Consider the following 18,936-nt stretch of genomic DNA (forward strand, 5'->3'; position numbering starts at 1 on the left):
TTTCGTTCACGGAGCGGTTTTTGGCGTAAAAGTTGATAGTTTTACCCAAAACATGTATGATTTTACTCGACCGTCCGTCAAATCATTGGTGTAATCCACAAGAGCAATTCTTAGTGCGCGAGTTGTCTTTTTAAGATTAGATTAAATTGATAGGTAGTAAACATACAGATTCCCTACATATAAGGTTAACATTTATATGTTACTAGAGTAACTGTACAATAGGCATATGTTTGAACTACACAGGAATTGCCAGTAATCAAACCTTTGCAGTGTCTATAATCAAGCCCCGGTTACATTTAAAAAAATATAAATTAGAAAACCTAATACCCTTGTCGACTCCGAAAACCGCACTCTAAATCTCGTGATTGACAGACGCATTCGTACGGCATTAAAGTCAGACGATCAGATAAATCGGCTTTTAAACGCTCAGTTCAATTCAGCTTATGTTTTGCTCCACACGTTATACAAACAAAAGGCACAGATCACACTGTGGAACGCACTTACGTCCAAATTGCTCGCACTTTATGTACGCCCTTACTCTCACTGAATGTAATTATCGCGACTTCATACTCTAACTACAAATCTTACTGAATTTCAGCGCTGAATAAATTTTTGTTCGAAGCAACTGAAAATTATTGGTGATCGTTTGTAAGAGAATAAAAAAATGCATTACATTATCAAGATGAATATGCTTAGGGCCTATAAATTATATTGCGCTGGTCATGTTCTTTTCATTGTTTGCGCTAATTTCACACAGTCTCACTACAAATTGCTAAACTGATTATGATAGAATTGTATCATAACTATCATTTAGAGTAACGCAAAATCTTGACGAGGCAAAAACCTATTTCACAGAATAAAGATTTGTTAATTTCTAACCATACAGTATAATATAATAATAAAGTAACATTATGATTCAAAATCAAAGCAAATAAAGTCATAAACCAAACTATTCCACAAAAGGCACACAAATAATTACACGAACCGAATAACATACCGAACTACCCACACATCATTAAAATAAATTATTCAGATGGTCCACGTAACCTTTTGACTCGATTACCCACATATAGACATACCTGTAATATTTTGAGGTTAAATGTCAAACCATTACCTAATTACGGGTTTTTGGGTAATTTACCTTTATATTTTTGGATAAAAAAGGAAAGTTCACGATATTTTAAAAGTGGTTTCGTTTGCGTGGGATGATTACTTAATTGTTGGTTACCGTCTTCGTAAACGCTCCGGAAATGTCATCCAGTAGTTTTTTGCTGTTGTCAACTTTGACATTTGCTTCTTGTAGTTGTTTGCAAGTGGAGGTGTTTGCCAACCAATACAATAAGTTAAAGAATCCTCTAATATCTTGAAACATAAACGTACAATTCAGTCAATTGTCAACCTAAAGGCAATTAGTGCCTTTAGGTTGACAATTGATTGAAAATGTCAAAATGATGACGGGCTTTTGATGCCTAAAATAAATTTAAATATATTTAAGTAAATACTGTTTCACTACTGAACAAGAGTTACCCCAAGAAATAGTACTGATCAGACATTGAGTCCCTCTAAAACTAACTTATAATACAGAACAATAAACATCATCGCAATATAGAATACTTCAAAATAACTTACTCTAAAGTGAAACACAAACACCCTGTAATTTTATCTGAAGGCCTATTATTATCCGTTTGATGTGTGACTCTAATTCAAAGCAGATTCATTTAGAAGCTCTACACATTGTTTCTACCTTTGATATATAAAACGATAGCGGTTGCATACTTAATGTTGCTATAAAACTACCGCATTTAAACGTCTATTTCTGGTTGTTTATTCGAATTTGAGGTGCTTACCTAGTTAAATTTAACGTTCGGTTAACGATCTTGAAATGCTTTGTTAAAATGTACATGTTTAAGTTCTGTAGTATTGAAAAATGCGAAATGTTTAGCAGTTTAATTTGATGGACAGCTATCATAAGTTTAATTAAAAACATCTACCCCTGTTTCACATATTTGTGGCAATAGACCCTAACATTGAAAACATCTTGAAATTACTTTAAAATGTATATATGTATCAAGCACTAAAATACATTTCCTTTTGTTACAGATACAAAACATATGACTTCAATATGGAGAAGCAAATCTGGATGCTCCTGAGCCTCCTCGTCGCCGGAACCTTCGCCGACTTCACAAGCAACTGTCCACAAGAATGCAAATGTGTGTGGGCTAGCGGCAACAAGCAAGCTGACTGCTCACATTCCCAACTCGAAAACATCCCTAGAAACTTAAGTTCAGAAATACAAAACCTCGATCTCACTGGAAATGAATTGTATGAAATTACAAGGCTAGCCTTCCAAGATGTAGGCTTAATAAACCTTAAGAAGCTCATACTCAGAGAGTGTAAACTTATCACGATTCAAAGAAATGGCTTGAGCGGATTAGCCATTATGATAGAGCTGGATCTTTCCAAGAACGATTTGAAGATCCTTCACGCAGATACTTTCCGGGAAACTGTTAAGATCAGATGGATTCTTCTAAACGATAATCAGATTGAGAAGCTAGAAGATGGTCTGTTTACCAACTTGCAGTTTTTGCAGAAAGTCGACTTGAGTAATAACAAAATCTTCCAAGTTGGTATGAAGACGTTTATGAATGTACCTAAGTTGAATATACTGAGGCTAGATGGAAATAAATTGGAGCACCTTAAAATCGACACGTTGAGTGCATTGACCTCGCTATCAAACTTGGACGTGCACGACAATCCTTGGCGGTGCGACTGCTTCCTTCAACCATTTAGAAACTGGGTAATCAGTAAGAACTTCTATACTTCTCCCATATCATGCGTAGAACCACCAAAAGTTCACGGCAAACTATGGAAAGAATTAGACTCAAGTGACTTTGCGTGCAAACCAAGTATTGTGTATCCTTCTACAAGCACAACTTTACGAACATCAGATAATAACATAACTCTATCCTGTCAAGTGAACGGCAATCCGCTACCAGAAGTCAACTGGGTATTGAACGCTCAAATCATAGATGGATCATACAAGTACCAAGGTGAACTGAAATACTACATCACACAAAGTAGCGCAGAGAATAGTAAATGGGTGAATTTAACCATCACTGATGTAGCTACTACTGACAATGGAGAGTACCTTTGCGTGGCAAAGAATCAAGGAGGAGTTGAAGAACGAAGTCTTATCTTAGCAGTGACACATACTCCCCCTGGAGTCCCAGTACCAACTGGCATGGATAACAACATGATGCCCGTATTAATCGGAGTTTCCTGCACTGCGGCAATTTTGTTGATAATTCTTGTCATTCTTTGCTATTGCTGCTGCAGAAGACGCAGTTCTGATAAGAAGAAAGGTGATGCGTCTAATGGGGAAGCTTTGATTGAAGGGTCAGTGATCCCTGAGATGGAGAAGAGCCTGATTACTGCCGTAAACCCGGTGACTAAGCCGCCGCGAAGGTACGACGTGCCGCCCTCTATAACGAGCGGGGCGACAGAGATGTCAGAGTTGAATAAAACATTGCTGGACAATGATTCTGTGTTCGGTAAGTTAATTTATCTTTGTAAACTATTTTAATATACTTGGAGAATACGTAAAAATTTACTTTATCTTCTTTTGTAATGCAAGTGTAATTGACGAATTCTATTCATACTAAAATACAGAAATCTCTTCAATCTATTTAAGTTAGCCAAAAGTTTAAGTCAACAAACAATAATTTCATTTGAAACACTAATCAAGAATAGTCTAGAATCCAGTTTTTTTAATAATACATGAATTAACCATTCTAATCTTGTTACAGCCCACAACGAAGACGAAAAACGATCACTTGATTTCGAGCAGCCATCGAAACGGTCACAAGACGCTCTCAACGTGGAGTACGGCCGCACAGACGGCCGGGCGTACCCTCCAGACCTGCTCTCGTTCCCTCCGAGAGCTGCCCAGATATCGCCGGCAGCTAGCAACGCGTCCACAGTACCAGACACCACGAGGCTACCACCGCAACTGAACCCAATCAGTCCAATCCACTCGCCAATCTACGGCATGACTAACCAAAATCTGTTCAGGACACTACCATACTCCCGCTCGCAGTCTCCCTTCACAGCGCCTATTACACCACCAGTTGTGACTCCTAGACAAGGATATGTGACTATCCCGAGGAGACCAAGAGTGCCTAGCTGGTCTAGTACCGCCAGTACTGCGATCTTACCCAGCTCTGAAGCGCAAGAACCGCTATATGATAACTTGGGATTGAGAACCACAGCAGATGGAAGTTCGGTACTGTCCTTGAACAAAGCGGGATTGGAGACTCAGTTTTCTCCTATGAGGAATAGACCGCTGCCGGCCACACCACAGGTCTACCCAGCGCCGCACCCGCATCCAGTCTACTACGCACCGATCGAAGAACAGGAGCCTGCGCCTTCGCCCGTCCCATCCCAAATGAACCCTCGGAACAGCATCAGCTCCCAGTTGTCCCAGCAGATGACTCCAGGCCCTCAGGAACCAGTGAACCCCCGTATGAGTTGGACCGCAAAAAGCACATCAACCCCTCAGCCTGAACCCAGAAAGGTTTTGTTCAGTGACAGCAAAAGCGATGCACAGTCCCATATTTCGGATAGTAGTACGTTGAGTCGAAAGGGTAAGCCTGAGACTGGATCTTTGAGGCGAGTCCCCAGAGTAGATAGTAAAGAGGAGCCTACTTCACCGTCTAAAGATGATGGAAAGAAGAACGACAGTGTGTTGAACCAGTCGGGGACGTTGGGCAGGAGTGGGAAGATCCCACCGCGACCACCCCCGAAACCTAAGAAAAAGCCAAGTACAGAAGTGAACCCGAACGAGCCATTATTCGAAGACGAGGGCGAGGACGGAACGGAAGTGTAATAGATTAGACAAAAGGTTAACCAAAGTGCCAATGAGCTTTTAGTGAGAGGAGAGACCAACGTCACGATATCAGTGAAAAAGACGTGTTTTTACGATTAATTTTCGCGGTGCTCCTGTAAATAAACGTTCGTGCTAGATTTTTTACTTGTCGCGTAAATTTATGGACCATTTTTAAATATAATCATTGTAACGCCATTGTCGTCGCGTACACTGTTGTTTTAAGTATTTATTATTTGTGGTACTCTTTGGTTAAGGACGGATGTGTAATGTTGACGGTTACTTGTAGCGACGATTGTTTCATCAATTTCCAAGACTGATTACTCTAAATTGACACTCTGTGGTGTGCGTGGGTAGTTTCAAGTTTGGGACAACAAACGAAATTCTACAACGATTTTATAACTGACAGTTGAGTGAGATCATCTTTAGCTTATGTTCTTAATAATAACACACAACAAGCTCAAGAATAAAACGAAAGTATTCTTGAATAAAAATTACACTAACATTTTGCGCAACTTAAGTTAAACATGCAATCACTTCACTTGCAAACTAACGAAAAAGAGCATTTTCATCATCATCACCACTTGGAACTATCCACGAACATGACATTTATTCGACATTCCTTAAAGCATTCTTGAGCAGCCATCAGCACATCAATGCTAGATAATTTTCACATAGTTTTATATGGAAGACTGAGACTAATAATCGCTTTTCCACTGTTGATCACGTCAATAGTATGTAAAAAGCGTAGTGTGTTCGATTCATGTATCGCTATTGTTTGTTGCACATTTTATATCAATCACTAAAATATTCAGTAAAATCACATTTCACATAAATGTCTCATCACTAAACTTAGTTTTCAAAATTGTACCAAGAATTTGGTAGTTCTAAACTTGGTTTGGTAATCAGACAACAATGACTGGTTTAAAATTAGCATAGGTTTAGCTTTGAAATATTGTACATTTTTACGACTACCCGATGTAAATAAAATAGCGGTCTAAATAAAATATGGACGTCACAAAATATCGATAAGGTTCTTTCTAGGTACTTAAACATTCATATTGAAATCAAATCCCCGTAATTTAAAAATGTGCAACCTGCATAGTAACTGGTCCCGTCTGCTAAAATATTTAACTTCGTACGTTCTAAGTTAACAACATTTTAGTTTTTAGTCCGAGGCTGTTTGCTAATATTTCGCGGATATTTAGAATATTTGGAGTCATTCCATTACTGTCAATTCCAGTATAAAATGAAAATGCAATTATTTTACATGAAATTGTCGGTAAACCAAAGCAGGCATGTATTTAATTTAAATGTTATGTCACAATTGTTCAAATTGTTTTAGCAATATGTCGGCGTCAAATTGTAGAAAGATGTTGATGAAATGAGGGTAGTTAAGTAAAAGAGAGAGCAGCAATTTGATACCGCAGAAAATGGCAATTTGCATTAAAAATAATGCGATATGGTAGCCACTTAGTTAGTTTTAAGTTTTTATTTTAAAGTGAATATAAAAGCACCCGCTGTAGAAAAATTCTATTAGTATTTTAGCTTTACTCACTATAGGCGATTAAAGCTGATGTACAATGCAGTTGAGAGATTTTTTGTCAGCAAATTTTTAAAACGGCGATAAAAAGTGCTATAGTTGTCTGTTACGCAAACATACAAATAAATTTTGGTGCTTTTCCCTACAATTTGACGCCCCTTTCCCCTGTAATTTACAAGAAATAGTTCCTAAAAGTTTTAAACCATGTATTAGCTAATTGGTAGCTATTTTATCAAGTTATTTTTAGTATTCGCTTATAATAATATGTTTCTGGTGCATATTTTTATATACATTTTACTTTGTGTCTATTTATTATTTTAATGTATACCACCCACCTCTTACAGCAAATGCTTTTGAAAAGAAATATCACCAATTAAGCCTTATTGAGTTCAATGCTTCATTGAATAAGAATTCAATGCTGAAATTTTAAGTATTTGTTTTCAAAAAGCTTTCAAGTAAGAGGTTTATTTTAATTAAGTTGATCAAGTACATGACAAAGTTGTATTTACATAAAGTTGTATTTTAGTGTATAAATCAAGTATCAAGACGTAGGGCGTTTGTACATTCAAGGATCAAGAATATATCAACTTCATAATTTGGTAAAAATCCGCTAATTATTGTTTGAAGTATGCGCCCTTTGTACAAATCAACCGTTTCACAAATGTTCTTTGTTTTACGATTAAAATGTCGCAAAAGAAACGCGACGTTAAAAAAAACGCAGCGTTTTGTCGCGACATTTGACGCTGCCTCTGTTGTCTCGCAATATTCCACTTTTTATTTTGTAAAATGTACTACGTACGATATTTTTACGATGTTTACTGTAGAAATCCAGTTTTTATAGTTTTAAGCCCAATGTAAATAGAGACATTATTAAAAGTGATTAAAGCTATATTTCATAATTATTTTGTTTTATTTGTCTGCATTCGTTTTAAGGACACAACGCTGGAATAAAGGTAAGAATAAAATAGTAAAAAATGGTTTCAGGGGCTTGATGGTTTGGAGCCATTTAGGTAATGAGAGCTTGGGTTAGATACCCAATTCGTACATTATTACAAAACACTTCAAGCACTAGTTTGTAATTATTTGTACTTTCTATCTGACAATCGGAAAATTCTATGTACATTCTATCTTAAAATTAGAAGCTGTGTCTCAAATAAATCAAAAATCCACACCATATTCTCGTGGAGGTGGTAAGGGGACCAAATTCACTACGATTTTTAAGTGAATGTATAACAATGTCATCTCAAGTAGCTCAAGCTGTCTCCTAACATTCTCTCAAACTTTAAAAAACAGTATCTAAAAGAGCTCATAATCTTTATTTTGCTTAAACAATTTTGAAACAACAGAGCTTGGACGGATGGGAATTCAATTATGTCACGGAGACTGAACTTTAACGCTCAGAGCAACGGCTATCGTCCAACTTCGTACGGTGAATGTATTATACAAGTAATTTAGTTAAATTTTAGTTAACGCTTCGAGCTTATGGAATTGTTCCAGATAAATTTTAGCCATAGGCTTAGGTGAAGTGATTATGAGTTGAAAAATACTCCAATTATTTATAGCTAGGCGACAAAAGACAAGAGTTGTTATTTACCGCGATTGTCTACAGTCTGTACTATCAACTCGCGAGCGTTTGACATAAAACTTACTTGAAGAAAATAGGTCTTAAATAGTCCTCTATCAGAGCGCTGACCAGTTCTTCATACAACATTTGTCGGTAGTCAATAGAAGTAGTAGAGCCCCTCCGCAAAAGTACGAAAGTACATCTAAGCAACGAAAGGCTCAAAGAATGAATTTAAGTAAGTATAATGGCAACTTAACTGTCGTTTTCGTGGACTACAATAGTGTTGGAGAAAAACATTCCTTCAATAAATTTATTTAAGTAAGTATAACTTAACTGTTGTTTTCGTGGACTACAATAGTGTTAAAGAAAAACACGCCTGAGAAAATTTTCACTGAGCATCGCATGCCGCAAGCATTGGAAAAGGCTCTTAAAGCCACCACGAGTCAACTTATAAGAAAAAATCTACGTCTCCAAAGAAGAGGGTAAATATCCAGAAAAATATCTCCGTTGATTGGGAATCTAACTATCACTCGTAATAATATTCAGTACCTTAAAAGCATTGTATTAGGCAGTAAGTATAGAATAAACTTAATGAAATGTTCGACACAGCCTACCATAACAAATGTCAAGCAATAATAATAATAAACGTGGTACAAAAAGTACGGCAGGCTATATTGTTAAAATATTCCCTCTCATATTCCATTGTTTTCTCGGAACACATTTCGTGGCACAACTAATAAAAACTAAAGGCAGTATTTTGAAGCCTTCGGCCCATAAAATCACAATGGGCCTCAGAAACTTTGGCAGCAATTTTGAAGTTCCATTCTTAATACGTTGTTCTTGTTTTTGTTCTAAAAATAACATCAGTGTAAAAAATAAGAGGTCACACCGATGGAGGGATTTGTTTTTTTGTTTCTGAAAGTAGGTGTTGTAATTTTCTTTTGGGGCTATAGATTGTATAGCGTATCGGAGAACAGTTTATGAATTTTTAGGATATGTTAAGTCCCTATACCCCCATTAATATTTACCCATAATGCTTAGCAATCACTAGGTCAATATTACTGATCGTATCACACTTATTTATGTTTTTCACATTCTGAATATTGTCTTTGGTTTGATTCCTAATGTGGCAAAGTTAGTTTGGTCCTTTTCGTATTCTTGATATTTGTATTGAAATATTTTCATATAAGAAACAATAATGATACTACGAGTATGTAAACAATAAATGGTGAAGCTTTACAAACCTGAAAACGAAAAAAAATCTTACAAAAACCTATTCTATTCTTAATTAACTTTATCTACTTTTATCTAGAGAAAGAACTAACTAGAAATGTTCAACAATTTCAAAGCAGGCATAAGCAAAAATTAATGAAGTACTAAATCATTTTTAAAAGACCAGACCTAGTTTAAAACATTTAATACTTAATCCCTCTAAAATTTCACTGAACAGATTTGCATAAGGGTGTCTTTATTATAGTATCGGGTTTCGATTGAACTGGGGGTGCAGTAGTGGACAGACAATAGGCACCTAATAGGGGATGAATCGGACAGTGTACGGTGCATCTGTCATTATGGATGGTCGTTTTGTTGTCTGGAGTCTGTTCCAGGTTATAGATGTATGGTTATACCAATTAGGTAAATATGTACTAAGAATTAAAAAGTTTTTCAATGGTGTTTTCTCGAAGAGGTAGACTCTAAATATTTATATATTCTACAATAAGACGAGTGGCTTTACTTATATTGACATAATTATTATATCCTGGAAAAGTACCAACTCTGTTAAACAGAGGAACTGAAATACAACTTGCTCGACCTGGAACTGAATCTCGTTCTTTGCGACCACTGATACAAACCTGCATTTGAACATTATATTACAAGTTTTAAATCAGAACTTAATACGAGTATAACACAAAATCACTCGTTTTTTCGTAGGGGTAGGCAGCCACCAAAGCAATTTTTATCTTGAGCAAAATTTTGATCCATATAAAGTTTATAACACCCAAGCAGATTTTACAGTACCTAGCAACATAGTACCTATGAAGGGGTAAATTTCCCCCTATTTCCGTAGGGAGACTTGTCAAAGCTAACTATAGTTCCAAAGGACCAAGTTTCAGATGAAATTCAAGAGTAGAATAACTTTTGACAAGTCCGTTTATAAGTTGTAGAGATGGTTTTAACTGGATGAGGAATAAATTGCTAGTCAGATTTAAATTATGCTTTGCCTCTTTACTTAAGATACTTCTAGCAAGCTACTAGTATACACACATACATAATATAACTCCTGCTTTATCCGAAAGTGAAGGCAGTGATGTATGAAATACCCATCAAATCAAAGCAAATCAACGTTTATTTGCGAATTTAGGTTACAGAGATGTCACAGAAATATTAGGCGCTTATCTAAATTCCACCAGATGGTATGCAAATTTTTTAAACCCATGTTTTGCTATTAACAATTTTAGTCTCATGTAATAGAGAGAGAGGCTATTGTCAAATTCGTGCACATGGCCAAATTTCGTACCACTGAAGACATTCCTGAAATTTGGAAAAAAGGAAAAAGTATATGTAACCCAAGAAACAAACCCGAGTCCTCGTGACTTGGCTGTCGCATCTACGGTTCTATAAGAGACGTGATTTTTATACAAATAAATATTTACGAAATTTACTTTTAACTTGAAGTAAACATACAGCAGCATAGTTTTATCTACGTAACTTTGAAACGACAAGCACTTGTTACCAGTTAGACCCGGTTTTACCGTCACTAGCTATCAAAAGGCACACAAAAGGAATCTGAAATTAAATCTCTACCGTCATAGCTCTATGTTTGAAGTGACCGGTACTTTATGTAAAAGGGGGCACGCAAAAACATAGAGTATATGTGTATGGAACAAATATGGATATACGTTTGTTACTTGAGGCTTAGTTAAAGGGTAAAAATGAATCTGAGTGCTTTGGTTTAGGACAACAATTTTTCATTGAACGTACAACACACCAATGAATTTTCAAATTTATGTGTATGTGTGTATTAGGAATAATTATAACTTGTTATAACCGTAAAGAAAAATATCGTGTTTTTTAACTCATTTCTTGGGGACATGCAAACTCCCTAACTTTGCAGTTAGTTAGTGTGGAGGATCACTATTCTTTCAATAAGAACACCGGTTGACAAAGTAATATATTTACTTTATTTTCTTCAATTCTTCAAAGTGGACTTTATTATAAACTATTTACTATACACTGTTCATATACTTTACTATGTACGGTTTATTCACTATGTACTTTTCTTCTTTCTCCGATGTGATCTTCATTCGATGAGTTTAAAACTTAAACTTTACAATAATATTCTACACTATGTTCACTATGTTCATACTATACAATGTTCTTTCTTCCGAGTGATGTGATCACAATGAGTTTAATTCGTAAACTGATGTTACGCAGCGCGCGTCCCTATTTATATTCATAAACATTGTTTCTACACTAGTCTAGAATCAAACCGAATGATCAAGCGCTCCGTGCCGCACCGCGCGAGGTTCGAGAACGCCGCCGTCTCGCTCGCACGTACGCGACTCGCCTATTTGTCTTTCTCGTTCCATCTATTCGGGAACAGTCGGTGCGCTTTGCCGCCGCTTACATTGTTCGCGATTGTTCTTTCGTGCTATTATTAACGACTAGAATTTTCTAATAATAATAATACACTTATTTCTACTAATTTCTACAATGTTCTACATGCGTCAATGAAAACGTTGTATTTTATGTCTAAATATGATTCCATCGTGCACAGTTAGTAATGTGGACTCAAGGCCTAACGCCTTCCTTGTTCGGGACGAGACTCTTCCAGCAGTGGGACAGTAAAAGGCTTTAAAAAAGGAAGTATAAATTAATTACTTGTTTTATCAGAAAAGTGGAGATTCAAATTTGTAACGACTATTAAACGAAGCACATCACACACATTCTCCCTAACAATCACTCGTTAAAAAAACCACATAAAGCAAAACAATCAGGAATCAGTCACGGTAGCTAAAGTGTGCAAAGATTTAGCGTCGGAGCCTAATGGACGACCGCCGCGATCCAAGCTCATCCCCTCTTCGTTTGAACAGTTGATGTCAACATTTTGTGATAGGACATTGACCCCGTGGAGAGTGAAAAAGTTTGTGAATCCGTAGTGATAAAGGTAGATAGAGGTGACTGATACCTATGCAAAGATTTTTTTAAAGACAATTCCTGCTTTAAGGCCGTGTCCAGAAGGGACGAAATCGCTGTGAATTGATTTTTCAAGTTACTGAAATACTAGGCGCCCATACATTGCGTCCATAAGCTTTGCGCAAGTTTTAAGCACGCGCGAAACTCACGCTCTTGTTAACGAAACGTTCACGCGAAAAGATCACGTTTAATTCGTCTCTTCTGGACTGAGACTAAGAATTGTTCTTGTTCGCGGGGACTTTTACAAACATACAAACAACGGAGACAAAGTACAACCAAACTCTAAGCAAATATTTGTGGATCGCAAAAATATTTCTTCGGCGTGGGAACCAAACCCTTCAACGCAATGATAGTGGCAACTTTGCCAATGGCAACCTTAACCACTATGCCACGGAGGAGGTCAAATCTTACTTGTGAAATCCGGAATTAAAACCTTAGCTGTTGCATAAATTACTATTTTACAACGACTATAAATACAATTTCCCATTTATATTAGTTTCAATTTCATAACAACTATCGTGTAGTAGACACATTCCATTAGCTTTGCGGCAGACTGTTTAAAATTAATATAACGTATTGCAATGTTGCTGCTATTGAATCGAAATGAGGAAGCGCGCACGTACAGAGGTTTTCAATTTAATTTATTTTTACTTTGTAAGTGTATGAGTTTATTTATTTTTCTATTAAGAGAGAGTTCACTTGAAATTGATTATTAAATAGTTTTTATTTTATTTTATAGAACAGTGTGCTCATTGTATTCTATAGGATATATTGTAGGACGCGGGCTGGATATCAGTCTAGTATAACCCGCGCCGAAACTTCAGGCAATTCAAGGTGTTGGCGTGAATTCACGGATTCTAAAACATAAGTTAAGTTATCGATACTCCTGAATTTAGACTATTGTTTTTTTTATTACATTATTGAATGTTGTTCTATTTTGGGTAAGTTAACAAAATGCTACTATAATTATTATGATCTTACAAAAATTTGCCTCTCCCCTTTGCCTGACCTGGGAATCCAACAACAGACCTTGAGAAAACACAGTAATCTTACGAACCTTATCGTCAGGGAAATCAAGATTTAAGAGATTTTTTGGGCATGACATGTGACTGTTTTTTCTCTGAAGTATACATAATATATATTCAGTTAATCTAAAAAAAAAACATGAAAACACACAGATTTACGTCTCTAGATAACAATAGAAGTAGGTACAACCTGTTCTACTTGATCAAATCGACGTAAAGGCCGCCATAGTACCATATCACCTATTTTTATAACTCGCCATAAAAATTGTCATGGATGATAAAAATATTATGTAACTTTTTTCTTTCTTTCTTTTTTAGAAAAAGACAACTCCCGCACTAAGAATTGCTCTTGTGTCGCGGGGACTTTTACAAACATACAAACAACGGACACAAAGCACAACCAGACCCGAAACAATTATTTGTGGATCGCACAAATAATTGCTCCGTGTGGGAATCGAACCCACGACCTCCCGTTGCAGTGGTATCGGCGTGGCGACCTAAACCACTGCGCCACGGAGGCAGTAACTAATATTAAAGCTGTGATAGTCGAGTGGTATAAATATTCGCTTTTAACGCATATCGTCACGTTTTAAACCCTAAGATAACATACCTCCTATGACATACATAGATATCCTTCAAATCTATTAATCTACTAATATTATAATTGCGAAAGTTTGTATGTATGAACAGATGTATACTATGTTCGTCACTCTTCCACGAAAAAACTACTGGATCGATTTGGATGAAATATAGTACACAGATAGTTTATAACCTGTATTGACTTGTAGATATACTTTTTACCCGAGTACATTTTTCACGCGGACTTAAGCGGGCAAAAGCTAGTACATGTATTATTAGATAACAAAAAAATCGTGAAAACCACTACATGAAGAATTCTTATCAGCTGGTGGAGGGACCCGTATTCTAGGGAGCGATAACCGCAAAACTATTGAGTAGTGTTGCATAAAAAGCTGATCAGAACCCCTTGCGTATTCCGTAAAAACATTAATATAAAGTTATTGACAATAGGAATATAGTACTGCAAAGAAAATGACGCCGCATGACATCCCGTGTCCACGGTCGATGCAATTTCGGATACCAAATCTACGGGTGAACAAATTAAGGATCATAAAATTGATTTTCAATCGCGTTGACTCTTTGCATTATAATATACAAGTTAAGAGAGTTTCAAATCGTTAAATACATCACTAATGAGAGCTGAAATTTATGAAGATTTTAAAGCAGCTTATCCCTATAATAGTTTAATTCCATTTCTCATTCCAAAATTATTCCAAATTTATCTAAAACACGTACACAATAACTTGGTGGCACAATAAAACGGTTTCTGTACAAACATTTCCCGTTGATTGACATTCATAAGGTACACTGTACCTCTCGTGGGATAGCCGTGGATTTATAAACGTCCCTCCATCCCCTGGGGAGGGTACGTACCTTTCGAAGGCGTTTGTCACCGGTGGGACGGTAGACTTTGAACGGAGACTGACTGAGTGAATGAGTAAATGCTTCCTTGGTAGATAAAATTGTGTTATTAAAGAGACAATTTTTTTGTTCGTGGTTTACATCACAAATCATGACGTTTATTAATAAAATGAAATGAAATGTTTATTTGTTCGTTATAATGTCTAGAATACAAGAATAATATTAGTTTTTGTACGTCTACCCGCAATGCTGAGAAATCTACGAAAGCATGAACGTCAAAATTACTTTATTTGCACTTACCTAGGATAGCAAATGTCTTCGCACATGGCGTTGAACTCGCACGGCACTATTATCACAAGGTTTCTCACGAGTATGTCCAACAACTATTACTAGTAATAAACCTTCGAAAAAATACCGACTGCGAAAAAACTCGAAAGAAACGGTAATAATTTTATTTGTCAAAGTGACAGCTAAAATTCTATGAGACGTTCTGTTCTACAGATTAAAAAAAACATGTAACAAGGTTTCTTTTTCAAAGTTACAAGTATTTTTCTAATAATTATATTACGAGTATAATGGTCTCTGTCTGTAATATTATTGTGATTATTGCTATTTAATTGTTAAAAAAAACGAACGTTCCATTTCCTATAATTTTGCATGGACAACTTAAACAAAAAAAGATTCGAAAATTAAATCAATTTTATTATTTAGTTGGACTTTGTCTGATAAGTTATTACGTAAATATATAATATAGTAGAATTATTCCCTGTTTGTCTTTACGTGGGCGAGTTTCACAAAGTTTCTTGATTATTTTCAGGCACTGTGTACCTACTTTAAAATAATAGGTACAATAAAGTTAATGTGTGGTTTCAACATTCTACCTAGGTTTTATGAAGTCTCAAAATAGAAAATGGTGACATTTGAAATATTAGGTAGTTCGTTCCGCTGAAGGAAAATATGATCCCGTTTTTAATCAACTTTACAATATCTTGACCGGAAAAAAGCATTTAAGGAGAGTTGATTCATAGATCTAATATTAATTAAGGATCAAATAATTATACCCGAAAGTGTAGGCAGGAGTATATGAAATACACCCGCGTTTTGCCATTAACAGTGTTAGATCCATGTAGTAGGGGATGAATCTATTGCCATATACCGAGCACTGTACCAATTTGCGAGCTACTTTTAAAAAATATTCTAAAATAAATTAAGAAAGACTAATAGGACTTTCTTATATACACTACTGGAACCACAGAAGCAATTGCATATTTTTTAAATTTTAAAGTAGTCTGCAAATAACACACTAGTACCTACATGCGACTTGCAAAACACAGTACACATAAGTTGTAGGTATCTAGAATGCATCTTAAGCCCTAGGCAGTCTATTTCACGGCGCATCGAGCTAGGTCTCGGGTTAATCTAGACTGGAATCTGGACCTAACATGTTCTTTACATGTTTTACTACTCTGGCTAGCTTTAGAATTATATAAGACCTTAGGTAGGATAAATACACACAAATTTAAATGTTTTTTAAGAACCTCAATCTAACGCGATTGAGGTTTTTAAAAAACATTTGTCTTATACTTCCAAAAATGGTCCTATGTCGCGGGGACTTGAACAACCATACAAGCAAATTAGCAGTATCTAATCAATTATTTATGGATATTTACATTGACTTATAAAATATAATTTAACAATAAATAAATGCTTTAAATACTAATTTGTGGATTAAATAAAAAATTATTTCGTGTGAGAAACTAATCCACGTCTTTTTTCTTTCTTTCTTCTTTATCGTATGGTTAGTGGCCAACCTAGTGTCAAAGTTGTTCGAGCCGCCCGAAGGCCTTTGACGTGGCTTAACGACTGTTATCGTAGTAGATAACAACCGGGACCGACTTTTTACGTGCCCTCCGAAGCACGGAGACACCCAGTTCAAATACCATTATGCGGTCACCCATCCATGGAATGACCGCACCAAGCTTTGCTTAACCCACAGATTACCGACCGGTGAACGCTACTGGCTAACAACTAATTCACGATTTCTTCGCAATGGTAGTGACAAGGCTACTACCCTAATTTCTATGCCACTAACCTCTGTAGGTCCGTACAACGACCTCGTAGAAATTAGTTTTCTAGACACAACAGTACCTACTAATATTTTTTGTGAAAGAATATTATTTTCAAAGCTACAGATAGAGAATATACCGCCAGCTCAGAAGAAAGAGCCTGTGAGAAAATCTAGCAAGAAAATAAGTTTAGATGGCTACATTATCATTCATACATAAATATTATGACTTTTTTTATTCCCGAAGGCGTAGGCAGAAGTGTTTGAAAAGGTATAATATGAAAAGCTAATTTAAATCACTTACCCCCGGTTTCTGAGGTACATTTAACGGTAGTTTATCTATTCAATAGCGTAAAAACTCATACAAAAAAAAACGCTATTGTTTAGATATACTACCGCTAAATGTACTCAGAAAACGGGCATCAGTAAAAAGGTGTTTACATATTTTAAGGAATATTGGTACTACCTACGAAACAGAATTCCAGTAGTATTAAAACAAAAATGCTTTTGTTAGAGACCTAGAAATACACAGAATAAATAACACCACCTACACAGTTATAACACACACATAACTTGTAAATGTCAAGGGCGAGTTGCCTAGAAACCTGCGTAGGAAGCCGATAGTTTTAAAACTAGACTCCCTGGATTTTATTTGTTAAGCTTATATTCACAGACGTTCATAATTCAGTCGGTAACCGATCAGTAAATTAAGCAATCATAAATGCGGACATTATGTAGACCGCTTATGCCCGGTTTCTGAATACATATAGCGGTAGTTTATCTATTCAACAGCATTTTAACTCATATACACTTTCCTTTTATATTATTTGGCTAAACAACGTATGCCAACGGGCATATCACGTATCTCAGTTGACAGCTAGTGTACGTCAAATTGATGGTCACTATACAGCCCATTGCTGCTTTGACGTAACGTGTTAATCACTATGATCTGAGTGAGAAAATAATGTACAGAGGCTCGTTTCTCTACTACTGTCTGTAGTCGACAACCGACCTGTTATCGAGAAATTTTGTATAAAAATCTGATCAGCGCCTCTGACGGGGGTCGTAAGAACTATTTTGGCAGTACATTCTAAATGTCAAACTTTCGATACTCGACAGTACCGACTGTACAGAATCGTGCTACAGCATGGTATTTCTAATAGTTGTCAATTGAAATACGTGATAGCTCCCCAAGTCAGTTAGTAAAAAATTATAAATTAAACAGAACTTTGTCCAACGTTTACTTCGAAACTAAAACCTCAAGATCAATTGTAGCAGACACTAACCGGAAAAATAAAAAAAATTAAAAAACAGTCTTGATTTCTATCCTTGCTTCAAGTGAGTGTTCAGACCCTAGGGTGTAGGAATTAAAGAAACATTTGTGTGAGCAGTTTGGCAGGGGTCTGTGATCGTGCTAGGTGTATTTCTCTGGAGACCTACGGTGCATCTCTATCGAACGGGCTACGATTGTAAATAGGATTCTAGTGAGGGGACACTGTCGATGAATTTGACGAAAGTTTTTCTTTTACGATTTCCCGATTTTTTACTGTCTCTGTATTTTAGCAACAGTCTACTTAATGCAAGTCTGACAGAAAAAAAAATCTGCCTAAAGTGTGGAACAAGCATCGAAATGGTTTGGTTTTTAACACTACAAAATCAACTGAAATTTTGTTTTTCCGTAAAGAAATATAGCAGATAAAATAGTTAGGAAATTTAATTTTATTGTGTTTAAATCATTCTTCATTATGTCAAAATCTTGGGCAAAACATACATTTACTCGTACGTAAATGCATGAACAAAAAATCTTATTAGTTTCCGTCAATTCAAACTAAATTTTTAATGTAAGGAATAGGTACGTGCTAATCGTCACAATTTAACTATCGATATTGTTCTATCCCATCCCTATCATCTCCTTGTCTGCACTGCGCCGATTTCTTTTCAAGCATTCAGGTAACAGACTAATGTTTATAAGAACAAATAGACATTCCTGGCTTTTGTACTACATCTTGCTTACACTGCAATTACAGGGGGGATTCTCTGATAGCTTAGTTATTCTATATTCTGTTAGAATATCAAACCAAAATCTGTAATTGTATCAGTGCGGAAGCAATGATGACAGTAAATCTTTTTGTTTGTCTTTAACGAGTCTTTCGACTAAACGACTTAATCAACTTACGAAATTTAAAAAAGGGGTTTTATATTACTCTGCGAAGAAGTACA

General features: G+C 36.0%; 1 protein-coding gene across 1 annotated transcript in view; it reads left to right on the forward strand.

Moving 5' to 3' along the window:
* Positions 1 to 7,324, forward strand: part of kek5 (leucine-rich repeat, immunoglobulin-like domain-containing kekkon 5 protein) — a 293,821-nt gene extending 286,497 nt beyond the window's left edge. Inside the window, exons 3-4 of the mRNA XM_076125827.1 lie at positions 2,101 to 3,551; positions 3,807 to 7,324. Coding sequence (XP_075981942.1) covers positions 2,123 to 3,551; positions 3,807 to 4,885 — 2,508 coding nt within the window. The 5' untranslated portion in view covers positions 2,101 to 2,122 and the 3' untranslated portion in view covers positions 4,886 to 7,324. The remainder of the gene's footprint in view (positions 1 to 2,100; positions 3,552 to 3,806) is intronic.
* Positions 7,325 to 18,936: the final 11,612 nt, after the last annotated feature.

The sequence above is a fragment of the Anticarsia gemmatalis genome, chromosome 18 (genome assembly GCF_050436995.1).
Source record: "Anticarsia gemmatalis isolate Benzon Research Colony breed Stoneville strain chromosome 18, ilAntGemm2 primary, whole genome shotgun sequence".
NCBI lineage: Eukaryota > Metazoa > Arthropoda > Insecta > Lepidoptera > Erebidae > Anticarsia > Anticarsia gemmatalis.